Raw genomic sequence first — 18,701 nt, 5'->3', positions numbered from 1 at the left:
TATGAAAAGAACTCAAAAATCTAACTGAATGCATATGGAAGGGAAAACTGTAGCACAATTTTGTGAGCCCGACAGTCGATGCGTGTGGCTTTTAGTTGGGCGTAAAGTTTATTAATTAATTTAATGCTCGACGGCACTTTTCAATTTCACGTGTCTGCTTTATGAATTTATGAAAGTGACTGTCGGGCTTGGGGTCCAAATCGAGGACACTGAGTTTAGTTAGAAAGTGATGACCCAGCAGGGAGACACACCAAGGCTGCAGAGCGTCCATGCTGCGGAAGATTTGGAATTCGATTAGTGATGGCGGTGGCGGCATTGTGTGGATAAAACTTACCTCTGGCCATCGGGGCAATCGGGTTTGGATTCGATTTCGATTTCCTGAAACGTCAACATTATCGAGCAGTCCAGGGCCGTGGCTCCCAGCATGTAAGCCTGCTCTAGATCCGGTTCGAGCTGCTCCTTTTCCTTTGCCACTCCGGCGGTGGCCAGCAGGTTTCGCAGCGCATTGTAAGTGGGCAGGGATTGGGTGGGGCGAGCATATCCGGATTGCCACATGAAGGTGAATTGTTCCTGCAAAAGCCAAGAAATGTTACTCTGTCTCATTCTCAATCTCTCCATGGACAAAGCCACTTTGCAGCCACTAGCTGCCTCTCCGAGTAAACTTTCAACTTTCAACTACTCACCTGAGCATTTTTGGGGAAAAAAACTCAGATGAAATGTAAACTTAGGGGACCGAAGCATTGAATACACTTTTGAAAAGCAATTAAAATCATTGAAGTCATGGGTTATTGGAAGATTTTGAAACGTTCTTTAAAAGTGAAACATCTTCATTTACAAGCTTTAACAAAAATTGACTCGAAACATATGCAATACTCCTTTCGCAAAGGGTATAAAAAAACCAACGTAAAAGCTATCTTCAATTGCCTGGCGTCTTCTTTGGCTGGGAAACCCAAACAAAGACAGACGGACTGCGGAGAGGGCAGAACTTGGTTGATTGGTTGGCTTACCTTCACCAGCAATTGCAAATTCAAAATTTTTTGCAGCACACAATTTTTTGGTAAGCTAAATATTTCCGCTTTGTTGATTTGTGCTTGAGTTTGATTCGCAGCCTCATTCTCATTCCTGTTTCGGACTTTCTCGGTCTCATTCTGATGCAGCTTCCCATGCCGACTCGTACTTGGAGTTGGCTGTGTTTCCGTTTCCGTTTTTGTTTCCGTTCGAGTGGCCACTGCCAACACATTGCCGGCCAGTTGGCTTCTCGATGTTACTCCAACGACCGTGGCCGGTGTTGTTGCCTCCATTCTGGCCAGCTTTGTGTACCTTTGGGTCGTTGCCGCTGCTGCTGCTCTTGCGGCAGCTGGTCGTGTACGGGTCGAGGATTGACCAGCAGCAGTGACAACGGTCCTGGCTCCGGACGGCATGACAACATTAGCGCCGCCAATTTCAGCAGCTCCGGCTTTTGTCTCCGTTGCCGCAATTGAAACGCGAATCTGATTCAGCTGCAGATGCTCTTGCTCGTGGCTCTGGATCTGATTGGGGCTCTCTGTTGCTTTAGATTCCACTTGCTGCACCGAGAAAAATAACATTTATTTATTTATAGGTATTATTATATTTATGTTTAAAGTTTTAAACAAACACACACGATAGTAAAGAGTAAAGGGGTTTTGTGGTAGAAGAAGAAAGAAATTGGGATTTGGGGTCAATTACTATATTGCATTAAACCGAATAGAATGTAAGTTAGCAAATATAATTAAATCTAAGTTCAAAAGAACTACAGTATGGGGTTTTTTTTCAGTGTGACTTACCTTATATTCCCTTAGCAGACAGGCAACCAGCAAATGTTTTATAAGCACCATAATTTCACTGGAGAATTTCAGAGATTTTATGGCGATGGCGATGGCGACGATGGTGGTGGCGGTGGCATTGGTGAAATTTTGTTTGTTAGCATTTTCAATGCGCATTCCCATTTCGTGTGGACGTCGTCGGCGTTGTCAACGTTGTGCCAAAAGGTGTTGAAGCGACATGGCCATGGAAAAACATAGCCAATGGGGTGGGGATGGTGGAAAGCATAAGAAAAAGTTGAAAACCAGGTAGAGAGAGAGAGAGAGAGAGAGAGAAATGGAATGCAGCCGGGAAAATGGCGATGTTGGCATTTGGCACTCGAGAATTTGTGTTTGGCTGTTGCTTCTTGCATTATTTATTGAATATTTGCGTGTTTCCCGGAATTGTTTGGGAGTTTCCCGGTTACTTTTTTCACTAGCTAAGGAAATTTATGTAGGACCGGAAACAAGCGGGACAAAAAGTAATTATAACAAAGGCTAAGATAGTTCGTAGTGCTTCATTTACATTTTCCCAGGTTGTCCATGATCAAATTCTCTTAAAATATTCGCACTTCTCCTCTTTTTGGTATAAAAATATTTATTTAAAAGCCTGTCTGACTTACCCGGGAAAGACAAGCGAGTTCAATTCGTCGAAGGAAATCGAATTCGCGTGATCGCCATAAATTAAATTGCCGTTCTGAAATACACGTAAATTATTTTGCGGGCAGGCGAAAAGTGCATTCAAGGCATCGAGCATACGACTGGGTGCACTAAAAGCAGAGAAAAACCAATGAAAATACATCAGTGCACAATGCCTCTCATACAGTGAGGGAAATAATAGTAAAGCTGGATGAAAAAATGTAATAAAGAATATATTTTAAAATGTTTACTGTCCTATATGTTGCGTTAAGGCAGTTGAGCCCACAGCCCCGACTTTTAAGTTATCAAATCCTGCTTCTACTTCTCACATCAATTATCTTAATTAAATTTGTGTTATCTTTATATTATTAAAGTTCGAAAAGAACACTGAGGGACAAAGAAATAATATATATAGACTGCATAGCCATTTATTAAAGTTGAAAATAAATGAATTACTAAGAAATTATGGAAATTAAAAGGAAACCACTATCAAATAAGAATGCTAAATAAGTGGAAATAGTAAGCCTTGAGTCCCGAATTTTGCTGAGTAGATTGAATAATTTCGTCACGTAGTGTACTTATGAATAATACTATTAAAACTGATGTATATGGATATATGGAAGATGCTGCCGCCCAAAACAAAGGCAAAAGAAATGACAACAATATTCGAGAGGCTGTAGGAAGGAGCTCAGGTCAAAAAAAATATATAAAAAAAAGAAAAGCGGGAAAAGAGCAGGCGGTAAACCGGAATGAAAGCGCAAGCAAATTGAATTTTGTGCACGGATGCACGCATGACTTGAAACAGCGGGCCGCAAATAAACGAATGAGTATAGCGGGCCTGGAATTGGGATTGCAATTGAAGTGGACCAAGACCCGGAGTCCTGGAGACCCGGACTGTTCAGGGTCCTGCCTGCCTGCCTCCAGCAGAGGTGGCAAAAAAAAAAAGAAGCACTGCACTAACGCAGAAGGAGTGGCAAACAGTAACCGAAAGTGTTGGAATTATGAAGCACGACAGGACACGCAAATGGAGCAGATTGAAATTTATGACTCGGTGTTCGTGCCAAAGGAGCGGCCTCTGCTGTCCGTCCGGCACAATGCTCCTGGTTCCGTGCTCATTGTTCGGCGCTAGGGGGTTCGATGACATACCCTGAGAACAGCTCCAGCGGACAGTAGTGGCCCAAACGTTTGATTTTCCCATTGTGCAGCTGTCGAAGGTAGTGAATGTGAAGAACTAAAACGACCTTCGTTATCGCCACTCTCTCTCCCTCACTCACCTTCAGCAGTTGCATGCTGCAATAGCGACACCAGCACTTGTCCCGATCCTTAAGCTTCTTCTCTGGACGATGCTTGTCCTCTTTGGCCTCACCGTCTCTGTTTGGCTTTGTCTCTGCTCCTGCTGGCATTAAATCAAATAAATCGTTGACATCACTTGCCAACTGGAGCCATCCTTGTTTGGGTTTTATTTCGATGGCATATGTATCGCCCAGACGACGGACACCGCCTCTACTGTCTCCTCCTCCTCCTCCTCCTGACTCCTTGGTCCTGGCTGCTCCTGTTCCGTTTCCATCTCCTGTTGTGCCCTGTGCCTGCAAAATTATATCGTTTTCGCTTATTTGCTCTCGCTCCTTCACACTGTGTCCTGATCCCGGTACCGGTTCCCGGGAGTAAATGGAGTAAAAAAGAAGGTGCCGGCATGTCCTGCCATGAAATATTATGCCTGCCGTGTACCGCGAACTTTTGGCCCCGGCGTTGATGCCATTTTGACTTGAAAATGCAGCGCCGAGCGCAGCAGGAAAAAAAAATGGCCACCATGAATGAAAAGCTTCCATGGGTTCGGTTGGGTCGGGATTGGGGGTCGTCCAGGTTATCGCTGCTCCTGCTCTTGCTCCTGTTGCTGTTGCTGTTGCTGCTGTTGCTGTTGCCTTTGCTGTGACATAAAACAAAAGTTGTTGCGCTGATTGTATGATGAGTTATGGAGCCAACGGTCGGCACGGCATGGACGCTCGCTCGCTTTCCAACTTGAAATTGAAAATTAACATTTAAAGCCGCAATTAAGAGGTTCTTTTTTTTCAGAAGCCAGCTTACCTTTTTCCATATATATTTTTCTGGCCGCCACACAATATGGCGTTAGTTATGGCCACGTTACGTATACGTATGCCTCTCAATGGCTCTCCCGCTCCGCTGGCTGTTTGTTTCCTTTGCTGGCAATTTTATTTCGGTCAATGCTTTGGCACCAAAGCCATAAATTCAATATGTACCCACCGAGCACGGCGAACAAATAGCCAAAAAATGGCAACACAAAAACAAAAAATGGGGGGACCGGGAATGATCGAACCGGAGAATACCCTGAACACCGAGGCCTTCTTTGAGGGGAGGATTCCCTCCCACCCATGTGTGTCAGCTAAGCCACACCGCCGGCTATGTCCACTTTCGGGTACATAGGGCATATAATAAAAGTTGCAGCTATGGCGGGCACTTTCAAAGCAATTTCGGCATCTTTTATAACCGCACAAGCCCAAACCATACGGAACGAATCGAAACGGCCAGCGGCGTTTGGCGGACTGGGTTGAATTGGCGGCGGGCGGCACGGAGTAGCTGGCGAGTAGCACCAACAAAGTGTTTACACTGTTGCCCACTTTAATTCAAAACAAAGAACCGTTGATTTATGGGCCTTGGCCAGGGTTTAGCTACGAATTTGGTTGGTGGGGCCATGTTAGCCTCGGTTGCCTCGGCACAAAGCAAACTAAACCGCAAGCAGGAGCAGGAGCAGGGAGCTGAAGGCGACGGCAGCTAACGTGTCCAGCACATATGGCCGAAAAATGCCAATATTGTCCTTGTACAAAATACACAATTTATTTGGACAGCAGCAGGCGAAACAGCAGCATCAGCATCCCAGTTTCAAGAGCAGGAGTAGGAGCAGCAGCAGCAGCAGATGACGACGACCAACTCACCTGTAAATTGGCAAGTAAAACATCGAACGTGGCAGGCAATTGGGTCACATCTGGCAGCAGCAGGCCGAATGGCCCCACAAATTCCTTATCCAGACGCGAAACTGCAACGGGCGGTATAAAACAGACGGAATGAGGAGCGGGAAAAGTCCAGGCATGGGAATTATAGCTAAAGGTAGCTAAAGGAAAAAGGGAAAGCCGAATGAATGTAAAGTGCAAGCGCCAGCATCCGGCGATTATTGATATATAGACGCCGCTGGGTTAGACTACGCCGGCGAATGATAAATCGCTGGCCAGCGCACTATGGATGCACCGGATCGGGCAGCCGCCTGTTGCTCGCTGCCGGGCATAAACCCGATTTTGATATATGGCCACGACTATGGCGTCCGCCACTAATCAGTCCCATGTGGACGGGCTGAATGATGCTGGCAGCCCGGGAGCCGGGAGTCGGGATCTGGAAACTGGAAACTAGAGCAAAGGAGCAGCAGACCGATAGCCCCCGAACCTGGGTGCCTCCACATCGTAAACGTCAGTGAAAGGGACTGGCCCGGGACGGAGCACTAAAACGCTCGTTTATGATTGATTGCAGTGGCTCTAAAAGGCTTTGGACAGTGGCCAGGACCAGGATGCAGGGCGGAGGTCGATGGATGTGGCAGTTTTAGCGGCAAAGGCAAAGGCCAATGGGGCGGAGGCACTGCAGCGAAAGCTGATCAAATACTAAATTGTTGCCACAAACGGCACAGAAATATTGAGCTTAAAGACCCATTCTATCTAGGTCGTATTGCACATGGAAAACTTGATAATATAAAACTAAATTAAAGGTGTCTATGTGTATAAACTGACATTTCTTTTCTCTTAAGTCTTAATCCAAACTCTTCTTATTGTTCAATTTGCTAGTTAGTTAGTTTTGGTGCAGTGCACTTACCCGGTCTGTGGGCGCGTATGTGCTCGTTTATCCAGAATCTATCGTCTTCCTTTGGTATGGCAACAATATCCGCTCCGCAGACAAACTCATTTCCTAATAGACGGCGCATTATCCCGATATAAGCCATAAAATCCGGCATTGTCAAGTCGCCAGCTGGAGATGGAGGAGATGGACCACCATGGACCACGGAGGAAGCATGGTAGAAATGTGGATAAATGAAATAAACACATTTGATGCAATAGCCAAAAGATGCACAAAGATAGAGAGATTCCCGAAGGGAGGGAGATGGAGGGGCAGAGGGCAAAGGGCAATCGGCGAAGGGAAAAAGGAAATAGGGAAAAGGAAGTGGGTGTGGGCAATGGGTGGATCGAAATCCAGCCAAGCGGGCAATAACCAAAGCACAATACTCAAATTGGCTAGGAGCTGGGCCCTGGGAGCAGCAGCTTGTCTGGGTGTTTGAAGTTGCACGCAACCATTTCCTGTCCAACAAAAAAGGGAAAATGTCGGCTGCCGTACATACGGCTAACAATAACAGGCGATGGCCTTGCACGGAAAGAAAAATTGGTAGAAAACGAGGATTTATAGAACTGAAAATACCTTAAAAAGCTGACAGTTAAAATTATTACATTTGGTGTGATCAAACTTTACAAATTTATAAACGAAACTAGGTCATGGAGTTTTAACAAAATAATATAATAAATTCAGCTAGTGAAAGTTCAATACTGTTTGCTTTAACAAAGTTTATGGGTCATCCTTTAAAATAACAATTAGTTAGGGTATCATTTTTACATATTTTCGTGCAACATTTTATCTCAATGTAAGCACATTCATATACGAACCGTTTTCAGGCCCGGCTCCAGCGGATGATTCGCTCTGCCCTTCCGGCCGTGCAACCTCTGCCTCCTCATTCCGCAGTCTGTTGGATATCATTTTTGGCAAACGTAAAACTTTTTTAAATTGCGGCAAGGCGAGCACCAAATTTGCATTACCCTCCGCCCGATAGATCAACTCAATTTGGCGCAGTTCCATCGCCGCGGGCAGATCCAGCAGGGCGTGCAGATTCTTGGCCGCCTGATGCGGCTTTGGATGTGGCTGCAACTGGAACTCCAGCTCCAGCTCCGGCTCCGGCTGCGGCTCTTGCCCGGGGGCTGAGGGTTCTCGTTCTCCTACAGCTGTCATGGCTTATGCGCGGGTGTTTTTGGTTCGCTGCCGTTGGTACGGCTCTTTGCCGCTGTCAAAATGCAACTGGCGCCCTCGAATTCTGCTATCCCGCTATCTGGCCCGCTGCCCTCTGACCCCTCCTCGGTCTGCGGCGCGCCAGTGTTGATGATTGCCGATTGTGGCTTGTTGTGGTTGAGTTTGCGGCTCCGCTATTGTTATTGTTTCTGCTGCCGCTGTGGCTGCAACTGAGACTGGGACTGGGACAGCGACTGCGATGGCTGTTTGTCCTGTCGTGGGCACATTTACGTACATTTATTGACCGGCGATAAGATGCTGCAGCCAGGAAGTCGTCGCCGGCCACCGGGTCAGGTCACTTGGAGCTGAAAGAGGTGGCATAAGAATTGAGTTTGTGCTTAAAAGGGTTTTTGGACCAACATTGCACAAAATTATGGGAATGCTTAAAGTTGTTCAAGTCGAAACTTTAACCGAAATAAAATCTTATTAAAGAGTGTTTATTGTTTATCAAAGCTTTAGAGTCTTCAATGAACAAATTAATATTTATATTTCCTTAGTTTCTTTGGTCTTTATGCACTTAAAGAGAGAGAATGAACGAGTTAACAAACTTAACTTAATTTGTTTAATTGGAGAAGTGAATAGCTTAGGGAAAAATGGAAACTTTTACATGAATATTGTTAATTGATTTACAACGTTTTAATATTTAATTTCATTTGCAAACAGTATATAAATAAATAAATACATAAAGCTAAGCTCCTGAGAAGTACAACGAGGAAAAGTAAAACAAACTTTTTAAACCCCATGAGTATTTTACATTTATTTGTGTCAATATATGAATATGTGGAAATAATTTATTACCAGTTCAATTAATGTATTTATTGAAAGGAGATATGTATGTTAAGATAAATAGAAAAGCAATGAATAAGTGTTAGGAATAGATTGACCTGAACATTAAGAAAGTTAAGAGAAGAAAAGATAGTGTGGGTCTTAAGAATACTTTATTTGAAATATTATTGCATTTAACGATATATTTTTCTGATTTCTAGGATCTAAGTAAGCCGTAAGTAAAGACTGCATATGTTGTAATTATAGAACAGAGATTCAAGACCATATATTTGTGGCAATGGAGACATTTTGGTGATGCTGACTAAGAATACAAGCTGTTTTTTATTATAGTCGTTTATTATTGCTTCCCAGAAATGTGAATTTTATAATCCCTAACTTAAGCGTACTTTCCCATAAAAAGCTAACTTGAACAAAGACTAGTTATAAGTCATAACTTTTGGAAATATTCCCAAATGTGTTAAAACTTGAAACCGGCTTTGCAAACAATGTAAATGGATACGTACCTTTGCTGTTTTGTTTAATTGTAGCTTTACTCCATGCTTTCAGTGCTTAATTCTTCAAGCTTCAAGTTGCTTTGTAATTCTGCACATCGCTTAAACAATGCTTCACTTAAAATCACTTTACACTTTCAAATTTGCAAATAAAAATTTGTTTATGTGAACAGCTGATCACTGAGATCATATTCAGTGTGCACGCACCCGCATTCTGGAAATACAAGCCCCGCTATAGTCCGGTATTTTCCTGCAGTGTGACCCTTTGTCCTAAAGCGCGCTAAATTTAAAATTCCCAAAACAAACTATATAGATTTTAATTGTTTTTATTTCTTGTGTTGTGCATTCTATTAGTTCTTGCGTATGTACTGAGAGCGATCCGTCTGAATCAGAGTGTGGCCGCCAGCGTTCAACACTTGGGTCGCTGAGAGAGAGTGAAATGATTTAAAATTGATAAGTAAAAATCCACTTGTTTTTAGATTAAAGTGTACTCACAAGCCTCTGCCGTCGTCAGAGCCGCAATCAGCACAAAGAAAAAGCCGCAGATCTTCAGGCAGTTCATGTTTGTAGTGTAAAATCAGATTCTACTTTGATTGGCATTAGCTGAGATCGAAGCTTATATAGCAGTCTCTGGCTGCGACTTCGGTGCATTCAGCTGGAAATCTGGAATTTCCAATACGAATCGAAAAACCCCAGGGTCACGATCGGCAGCTAGCTGGTCGCTCGGAATCGGGCTCTGAGCTGATAGCTGATATGGGAGTGCTTAATTGTAAATAAGTTGAGCACGTGAATGAATATTTCCCAGGGGTTAATCGGTTTGCCATATAGCTTTAATGTCTTAAGCTGGGCAACTCAGAGAACTTTACCTATTTACCATGTCTAAAGGTTTATTAAAACCATTTACAGGTTTGAATATAATGAATATTTTAGATACTTTTAAAACATTAACTTTTTTAATAGCAGTAAGGGTATCTAGTTTCTATACCCTTGCAGTTTGCAACTGGTTATTTCGAATCGCAGTTTAATATATGTTTTTGTTTAATTTAAAATAATAAAACCAGTTTCACTTATTAATAATAGACTTAATTTTTATTATTGAATCAAAATATATATGACTTTTGGCAATAAATTGATTTTTGTTCGTTAAATTCCTTTAAGAAAACCTTATATATCCCCGTTCTAAGGACTTTAATTCGATATTTTCATTTGAATATTTTTTGGGTAAATAAATATTTCTTAAATATCATAACTTAGCTAAAAATGCATTAATTTCGATGCGGATAACTTTTCTGTGGTAGTTTTTATACGGATAATAAATCTGCAAATTGAATTTTAAAATGTAAAAAAATTAACATTTTTGTAAAATTTTTGACAATATTATTATTTTTTTTTTTTTAATAAAAATTGAAATTGAAATTCGAAAATTTATTTTTCGTCCGGACATGGCTAGATCGATTTAGCTGTTTATGCTGATCAAGAATATATATGAAATATAGGGTCGGAAATGACCCCTTCACTGTGTTACAGGCTTCTGACTGAAGTTATAATACCCTGGAAGGGTATAAACATATTAATGGCTTATAAAATAAATAAATGTTAAAAACGTGCACATTTTTGCATCACATGCTGTTTCTCCTATAGTAATAAATTCCATTATTTAATTATTAATTATTTTTTATATAATTAAATATTGGAAAGTTTTTCCGCTCCATTCCGTAAACAAGGGTCATTGCCTGAATAAAATCTTTGTTTCAAATACTTTGTTTACAAACACGCAAAGAATTAATTAAGAATTCATATTGCGACTGCTGTCGGTCTTAACACCTTCCTCAGCGCAACAACAATAACCATTTCCAGAGAAACTCCAGGTGCGGACAGGTGACTGCTGCAACACTAAACTGGATTGCATACTGCGCTGTTTACACCCAGTTCCAGTTATTCTAATGGTCGTGAGCTACGTGTGCACATATATTCGAATGCCGATAACCAGCACTAATTGAATTGCGTAGAATCCCAGACAGGTTCTCGCTTCCCCCGAATCGCATAAAATCGCATCAACAACAAGCGAATCTCTGATTGACGAGTGAAGAGATTACGCCGATCTTTGAACCTGTGCAATCCCCCATCGTGGAATTGCCCAGACCACTGCCACTCGAATGTCCAGCTATAAAAGAGCTCGCATTCGTCAGTGGGGCATCAGTATCTCAGTCATACCCCAAAGTCAACCACCAACCACAAAAAAACCACCAAAACCACAAACATGAAGATCTTCCAGGCCGCCGCTGTCCTCCTCGCCATGTTCGCTTCCCTGGCCTATGCTGCTCCCGAACGTAAGTCAAACATTACTAAAACTAGCAAATAGAATAATAAATTAATACAAAATATGCCTTAATTACAGCTGGAACCGTGTTGATCCAGACCGACAACACCCAGTACATTCGCACCGGTTAGGACTTGACAGCTAAACAATTTCCGATGTCTTCCATTTAAATTGCTAATAAAAATAATTAAATGTACAAAATTTATACAATGAGTTTTAAATACTGGATTGGATGCATTACACTTGGAATGGGAACAAAACCAGGAGATATTTATTATTGAAGAAACAAAGTTATACTATTCATATTAGAGATTTAAAGTTATATATATTAGTTCAACAAATAATAGGTATTGTTTAAACCTAATAGTAATGTGTGGCATTCTTTTCCTCTATTTCCTCTATTATAGCTTAGTCTCAGCTTACTCAATTTCAAGTCTAGGCCAAGAGATATTCTCCAAAAATAAATAAATACCAAGAAATACTTTGAATTACTTCCAGCATACAAGGGACATATTGCCAGGGAAACTGTGTTTAATTAAAAATCCAGCCCAATTTAGAACAATTTCCAACGGACAAATTGTCTGTCACCCGATCTCACAGAGCCTGGGAACTGATTTGTTTACAACACAGGCCTGATTGATGGCCAATCTCAGCTAAATTCGCACTCATCGCCCCAGTCTAGACATGTGTCTAGTATACGTACAACTTGTTATTCGCATCTAAATGGAAATTGTTTGAAGCTTGTTTTAATTGTTTGACTTGCAAACTGCTGACGGCCAAGCTGGGTGCGATGGGTGAGATGAGTTTGGGATTCGAGGTTCTGGCGTGGCAGCGTTGCGATTTGGACTGGAACTGTGGCCACTCGGAAATAACAACCACAGACGCGTTCATATTTATATATGCATGCAAACGAAACCGGGCAAAACTTTAAACAATTTACCAAGTGAAAACTATTTGGTTGTCCTGTTTTGGGGTCTCAGCTTTAGTTACAGATCCAGCAACAGCTCCTTTGTTTTACTTTGGGCCACACCCCTCCGCCTCTATATGGTTCGTTACATCAACAATTATTTTAAACTTTTGCCGCAAATATTTCCTTCGCTGGTTTTACGCCTGAAATAAATCGTAATAGGAGTTCCCAGTTCGCTTCTCAGAATGTCTGCCGGCGACAAGGTGGGGCCTCGCCCTCGAATATTTCGTTGTCCGCCCGGACCCTGGGCTAATCCTTTTGATATCCCTGCGAAGGCATTCCCGCGTTTGAAGTGGCCAACTATGCTGCTTCCCCTTCCAATGTGTTCGTTCTGCGGTGGATGTGGGTGCTGGCCAAGTCAATAACCGAATACCGGGGCTTCCTGTAGCGCCATCGCCAGCTCCAACTGGAATTCTTCGATTTGCTCCTGGCCAACATGAGTTCTGGTTACTCCATTCAAAGCGATTTTGAGCGGAACTTTTAAGCCAATCAGTATTCGATTTTCCTTTTTACGATTTTTTGCCCTGCAGGCGTTTATTGAAAATTAATTTCGACAATTTTCACAACTGTTTTAGCCTTTTGCAGCTCGCAGGCATTTCCCCGACTCTATCCACCAGCCGGAGCGAAATGAACAAATTCCCCGAGTGAGCCTCCTCCTGCACTTTGACTGTTTGCCAGGCTGCACCTGCAGACAGTCGGTCGGTCGGTGGGTCAAATAGGCAAATATGTAGTTGGCCAGCATCCGGACTCAAAGGCTGATGGACTGCCGATGGCGTGCGAATCACAAATCGAAATGCCCAACTGCTCATCGAGGATATGGAGGAAGGCGTTCAGGTCCTACTAGGGCCACCTCACCGCAATCCCATGCACGTCGCACAGGTGAAAGTTTCAGCATTGAAACCCATTGACTGGAACTGCAGCAATGGTACCTATATGTCAGACACGTCGTAAGCAGTGGTTCTAAAGGTTATTTTCAATAACTAACGAACTGTGTTTCTGTGTTTTTTTGTAAAACTTACGGTAGGATAAAGAACAGTGAGATCGCTGAGGTATTTGTGTAAGAGAAATATAAGAGTAAGTACGCCTTATGTATGCACAATAAAAAGGTAAAATTGTATTTAAAATGAATTTAAATATCGATAATAATTATAAATACTTGATATTCGTTAAATTCCAAAAACCTAAATGCATCCTGTACGATATTTTCTCGTTTCTCAGAATATTTCTTAGGAATAAAACAGCAGAGAGCGATTGCCCAATGATTTCTCCACTCGGCCGCTGCTCATGATCCGGCTTCCATCCTTTCCACACAAAGCTGTAAACTCAATCACCTGCTGGAAACGGACGTGGCTAAGCTGTGGGTCAATCAGCCAGGTAACTGGCAACATCATCTCCCCATTGTCATAGGTGCCCTGGTAGCTGTAATAGTTCCTGCCGAAGGTACGCAGCAGAGTTCCCAGCTCAAAGGGCGGCAGCTCAATCGAGGATCCTGCCCATCGGATACACCGTAAGTTCTCGGTGACTTGCTTGAGGGGAACATTCTTAAAGCGAGTCCGCAAAAAGAGGTAGCTTATCGCCAGGTATTCCGTTTGCTGGGGACAGTAGTGAAGGACCTGCAGCTCCAGGGAGAACTGTTGTCCGTCTATCGAGTGCTCGGACCTCATGGCGCCCCACTTAAAGTTGGCCTCCACGAAATGGTATCTGCCGCGCAGATCACCGCCACTCAGGTGGGGCACCGAATTCGGTGGGTAGCAACCGCGCAGGATCACCGTGCTGCCATTGTTCTCGAGAAGCATAGCCAGGGGCATGTCATAGTAGTGGGTCCACACCAGAGACTGCTTCAATTGCAGCTGGCAGGCAAATCTGGTCACAATGTCAACTGGCGAAGCATAGCGGTTCAGCTTGGAATTGATACTTTTGTTGGTCACCCAATATCTAAATGAATGAAACACAGCCCGACCACACTGAATGTTCAGAATGAAGGCCATGGACATCGTACAACTGATCAGTAAAGTAACGAAGCGCGATTTGTCGGCCAATTCCATCATCATTCCGAAATAGTTCATGAAGGTGTGCCAGAATATTTGAATTATTGAAAACAGCATGGCTATGGGAGAGAGTGTGAGATTAATTCCTAAGAAACCTGGCTGCTTTTAATATCCATTCTATGAATAGAGGAATAATTAAGCAACTTCCCTTTCACACGCAGTTCAAGTAATCAAAACCCTAACTAAGCTGGCGCTCATTCTCACTTGAAGGACTCCTGGCCAGCAAAATGATAAGTGATCCAGGATCCAATGCATTGTGAATTGCATTCAATTAGCCAGCTCGGTGAGTCCCCAACTAATTACCCAACAACGAGCTCGATTCGGACCAAATCCGTCACTCCGAGAGAGAGTGCAGAGCATAATCTAATCAAAACCTCGAGTGTGCAGGACGAGTCAGGTGCAGTATTCCAATATTGAATTGCCTGCTATGGTCTCGAGTGGCTTGCAAATGACGGCCGATGGCCACTCGAATGACCACCGACTTGGCCGGATTCTGGACCAAATTATTAATCTCCAACTGGGCCTCCAACGAGCGTGGGCTAGGTCAGTTACGTTTCTGGGCACATTTACGACTATTTGCGTCCATGGGCCCCCCCCCCCCAAGTTTTGTTGCTCCAAAGTGAGCCATTTAGGGCACATGAAATTGTGACCCCCACAGGCCATGAATGTGGGATCCTTTGTTTGCCCCGTTGGATGCACTGGAAGCGCTGGGCCATAAAGCAGATAGGCCGAGTACAGGACAGGACTGGGGACAACAACGATGTCGGTTTATGGGGCTTTGTGCCAGGACACACACGCACCACGGCGGCGTTACGGCAAACTCGAATAAATACCAAGCGCACACAGGACTCCTGGGCTGTGGCCCTGCATCCTGACTGCCAAAGTTCCCGGCGCGTGCTTCATAAAATAGTCATAATGCATGTTTTTATGAAATATGAAGTGGCCAAAAAGTTTCTGCCCAAGCAGAGAAGCCAGGACGCAGGACCCAGCCCTGGCCTATTTGGTGCATAAGCCAAAACCAAAATGTAAATATTTTGCCATGTAATTATTTGTATACAGGACTCGAATCCATCTCTCTCCTGTGTGTGGGTGTGTGGCCTTATGCCGTGTCTTAAATGTATTAGTGAGGCCATTAAAAGTTGCCAAGTCGCACGGGAGAGTGAAACCAAAGAAGTGAAATTGCATTGGGATTTTGGTCTTGGCATCCATAAAATAATCATCTATTGCCACTGGCACCAGGATATGGCATATTCGCCAGAAGAAAATTTACGTTATTTAAAGCGGCGTAAGAATAATATAATGTTATTCGAGACCTGAGAGAAAGTTTTTAATTTGTTGTTAATGATTTCAATGATTTTGCAATGCAGAATTTGCAATTACATCTCAAATTGTGGTAATTACTATTCTAAACCATTTTTAAGCTATTCTTGTGCAGTAATTCAATAACTCATGAAAATGTATTTGAAATTGTATTAATGGTAAATACTTTAGAAACTCTGTACTCTGCAATTAGAAAATTATTAAATCCTGCTATTTTTCTGTTAGTAAAATGTAACTTAATACTGCATCCCCCTAACTTTATAAACTCTATAACCCCACTCTCCTATTCAAATGTAGCAATTTTGTTTGTTGTGGTTACCTGGTAAATTTCTTTACAAAAAGGTCTGCACTGAGGAGGGGGAATACAACCGACGGTTTGCGATTGACAGGCTTATGGGTTTACGCTCAGCTAAAACGATTTTACGGCGAGCTCTAGGCTGTGGGCTACTGTCAATATTCATTGCTGCACAGTAATTAAATTGAGACCCTGGCTGGTACACACACACACAAAAAAATGAATGAACTGGCTGGGTTTGGGGACCAGGGATGGTCGGAAATTATTGCAGGTTCCATTTATGACCTTCCCAAAGCCTGTCACAAGCACTCGCCGAGGGCTGGGTGCTGCTGCTGCTGCTCGGCTTGGTCGGGCGATAACTTTTGACATGGCAATACACAAATATCGCTGCAACGAGGTGAGTTGACATAAGTAGGTACCATAATAACGAATTTATTGTGCCACTTATTTGCACTCTCTCCCGGGAAAATATACCCGTATATTGGAGCAACTTTTATCGCTGCCGAAACGAAACTTTGTCGGTCGGAAAGTGGAGCCTGATTTGCGAGTGCCAGAACTTGGGAAGCTCAACTTACTTGGTTGCTTTTCTCTTCGCTGTAGCGTTGCCTGAGTAGAATTAGCAAATCAATGCGATATCAGGGAATTCTGGATGGGGATTTGCCGCCAAGGATTTCGACTTTTAAGTGCAAAACAATTCGACCGAGAAATGATTAAAGTTGAAATTTGACAGCATTTCCGGGGCTAGCCTGCTTGGCACTTCGTAAAACAAACCAAGATGGCTACTAACAATATTTTTAACTACACTTGAAAATAAATACGAAAATATACAAGACAATATCTTAAGCCTTTAAAGCATAGATCATCAACTTTACTGATTATGTTATTAACTTTTCAGTTAAAAATTCATCTTTAAAAGCGATGTCTTATCAAACCTAATTTGTGTATACTTCCCACCTGCTTTCTCATAGTGCACCTTTTTTGTCCGCTTGTCCTTGATCCTTGACTGTCGTTTCATTTCGTTTCTAATGAAATTGTCCTTGCTCGGATAATATCCAATTTCTGTCTGCAAAGAGTTATTAATCCCGACTCCCCGTCTGCCTTTCACTTTTACTTCCAGCCCACTCAATGAAATGGCTTGCTTACTTGGTATTATGCAAATTTCAGCGAAATCACAGAAGTGATGAGGCCAATGACAAATACTGTTCGCCATCCTGGCAATATATCCAGTTGCAATCCGTCGCCTGACCCGTCCCCGTGCCCGTAACTAAGATCCCCTTAAGTGCTTTGCTTTGCCTGGAAATTGAAAAGAAATTATTATAACTTGTATTTGCATTCCACTGGCCGGCAGAGTTGGGAAAAGGATGAGAGCGGGTTCGAGGTTCGAGCGCCTCGGGCTACTGAAAGTTTTCGGGTTTTCGGGCCACAAAAGTCACGGCATCGGACCGGAAAGGGAAATGTGTGCAGTGTACGTGCAGTTTAGGGCGGAATTTATACACCGCCCACACCGTTGATAACTGCGATGGATCTGCCTCGTCCTTTTGCAGGACTTGTTATTAAAAAACTTTCGCCGAGTGCGTCGCATGTTTGGTTCTACTCGGTTATTTTCCATCTTATTTTCCTTTCTCCCTCGGCGAAAGTTAAAGTTCAAAATTAAAAGGATTAGCAAGGGAGGGGAAAGGGGGTGGGTGCGGAGGGTTAAAAACAACTTTGTAGTCTATTTAATGCTAAGGTTATTTTTTCAGCACGCAAATTTTGGGCTTCCAGCTAAGTTTTTTGATTGCAAACTTTCGATGTGACTGCAACGCGAGTAGTTTTCTTCCTTTTTGCAAATGAAGAGGGCGGACCAACTGCTTGTAAGCAGTGGAATTTCCGGTTAGAGATGGGTATTGGGTTTATCAATATAATCTATCGATAGTTATATGTTCATAAAGTGATAAAAACCAAGTGATTCCAGCTAATTAGTAATTATTAGAGTAATATTATCAATACCAATAGAGTATACCTTTTGGAAAAAAATTAATTAACATGAGAAAATCATACAGAAATCATAACAACAAAAAAAATTATACCAAAAAACTTATCTAAAGAAATAAGTCTAGGTAATAATAAATCATTTATTGATATAAATCTTTTATAATCCCTTTTCCTTCACTTATCCTGCTGAAACGATACACCATTTCTCACATCCCTTCTTCCGGTTGACTCCAACAGTGTGTCACACCTTAAGTGGATCTCGAATGATGATTGCTCCTGCAATCCTCCCTTCCTTCCAAATGAAATCTAATTCAATTTCTAATAATACCCCAAGGAGAGCGGGACATAACTTTGCCAGGTCTTGCTTTGTGTTGCTAAAAACTTTTGCTTTGGCTGCTCTCCATATGTGTGTGTGAGTGAGTGTGTGTTTTTGTTCGAGTTTTCCTCGAAATTGAAAAGCAAAACTTGGCCTGCAGTTGAGCCAATAGAAACTGCATTTGTATACAATGCATTCGAGCTGTCCAAAGTTCAGGGTTCCTCCTGTGTGTCGCATCAAGCTGTCAACACATTGCCTTTGACTTGGACCGGACTCCGGGATCGGGTGTTTCCTCCCAGCCCAACCCTTTGTTGTTGTTTATCGAAGCGCAAAAGTTTGCGTTGGAAGCTGCAAAGTTTCAAGAACTTTACCCCCCGAGCCGCAGTAGCGTTTCCAGCAAAAACTATTAAAAGTGTATCGACTCATTTGAGCCATGGCTATTCTGTATTTTTTTTTTAAGTCAAGCTTATCGAATTACACGTCGGACACGGCAGGCAAGCCATGGAGTGATAACCGTGTTTTAGCCACTTTAGTATTCCATTTGTCTATACTTTGCTCTTTAGCAGGACTCACAGGATGAAAAAATAGGAGAAGAATTTGGGAATTGTTAAAGATT

At 42.7% G+C, this 18,701-nt stretch overlaps 4 protein-coding genes across 4 annotated transcripts; 1 reads left to right on the top strand and 3 right to left on the bottom strand.

The window, feature by feature from the left end:
* Window positions 1-89: 89 nt before the first annotated feature.
* Ipk1 (Inositol phosphate kinase 1) lies at window positions 90-9,259 on the bottom strand. Its single transcript, XM_020951186.2, has 11 exons — window positions 8,858-9,259; window positions 7,172-7,873; window positions 6,333-6,485; window positions 5,411-5,511; window positions 3,734-4,045; window positions 3,606-3,664; window positions 2,444-2,590; window positions 1,806-1,863; window positions 1,008-1,565; window positions 335-570; window positions 90-272 (listed from the first exon to the last, which is right to left on the bottom strand). Exons 2-11 carry the CDS (start codon window positions 7,509-7,511, stop codon window positions 116-118), a joined length of 2,121 nt encoding a protein of 706 aa, XP_020806845.2. The 5' UTR covers window positions 7,512-7,873; window positions 8,858-9,259; the 3' UTR covers window positions 90-115.
* Window positions 9,156-9,431, bottom strand: Dso2 (Daisho2). Its single transcript, XM_020951190.2, has 2 exons — window positions 9,341-9,431; window positions 9,156-9,269 (listed from the first exon to the last, which is right to left on the bottom strand). Exons 1-2 carry the CDS (start codon window positions 9,405-9,407, stop codon window positions 9,196-9,198), a joined length of 141 nt encoding a protein of 46 aa, XP_020806849.2. The 5' UTR covers window positions 9,408-9,431; the 3' UTR covers window positions 9,156-9,195.
* Window positions 9,432-11,040: 1,609 nt separating this feature from the next.
* On the top strand, window positions 11,041-11,370 carry Dso1 (Daisho1). The gene is made up of 2 exons (XM_020951170.2): window positions 11,041-11,175; window positions 11,244-11,370. The coding sequence occupies exons 1-2, from the start codon at window positions 11,106-11,108 to the stop codon at window positions 11,294-11,296; spliced, it is 123 nt and encodes a 40-aa protein (XP_020806829.1). The 5' UTR covers window positions 11,041-11,105; the 3' UTR covers window positions 11,297-11,370.
* A 1,856-nt stretch (window positions 11,371-13,226) lies between these two features.
* CAH14 (Carbonic anhydrase 14) lies at window positions 13,227-16,512 on the bottom strand. The gene is made up of 2 exons (XM_020951169.2): window positions 16,371-16,512; window positions 13,227-14,239 (listed from the first exon to the last, which is right to left on the bottom strand). The coding sequence occupies exon 2, from the start codon at window positions 14,235-14,237 to the stop codon at window positions 13,359-13,361; it is 879 nt and encodes a 292-aa protein (XP_020806828.2). The 5' UTR covers window positions 14,238-14,239; window positions 16,371-16,512; the 3' UTR covers window positions 13,227-13,358.
* Window positions 16,513-18,701: the final 2,189 nt, after the last annotated feature.

The sequence above is a fragment of the Drosophila serrata genome, unplaced genomic scaffold (assembly GCF_035046125.1).
Source record: "Drosophila serrata isolate PLE 108 unplaced genomic scaffold, ASM3504612v1 contig_184, whole genome shotgun sequence".
NCBI lineage: Eukaryota > Metazoa > Arthropoda > Insecta > Diptera > Drosophilidae > Drosophila > Drosophila serrata.
The sequence above is the reverse complement of the archived record's forward strand: the minus strand, read 5'-3'. Positions and strand labels throughout refer to the sequence as shown.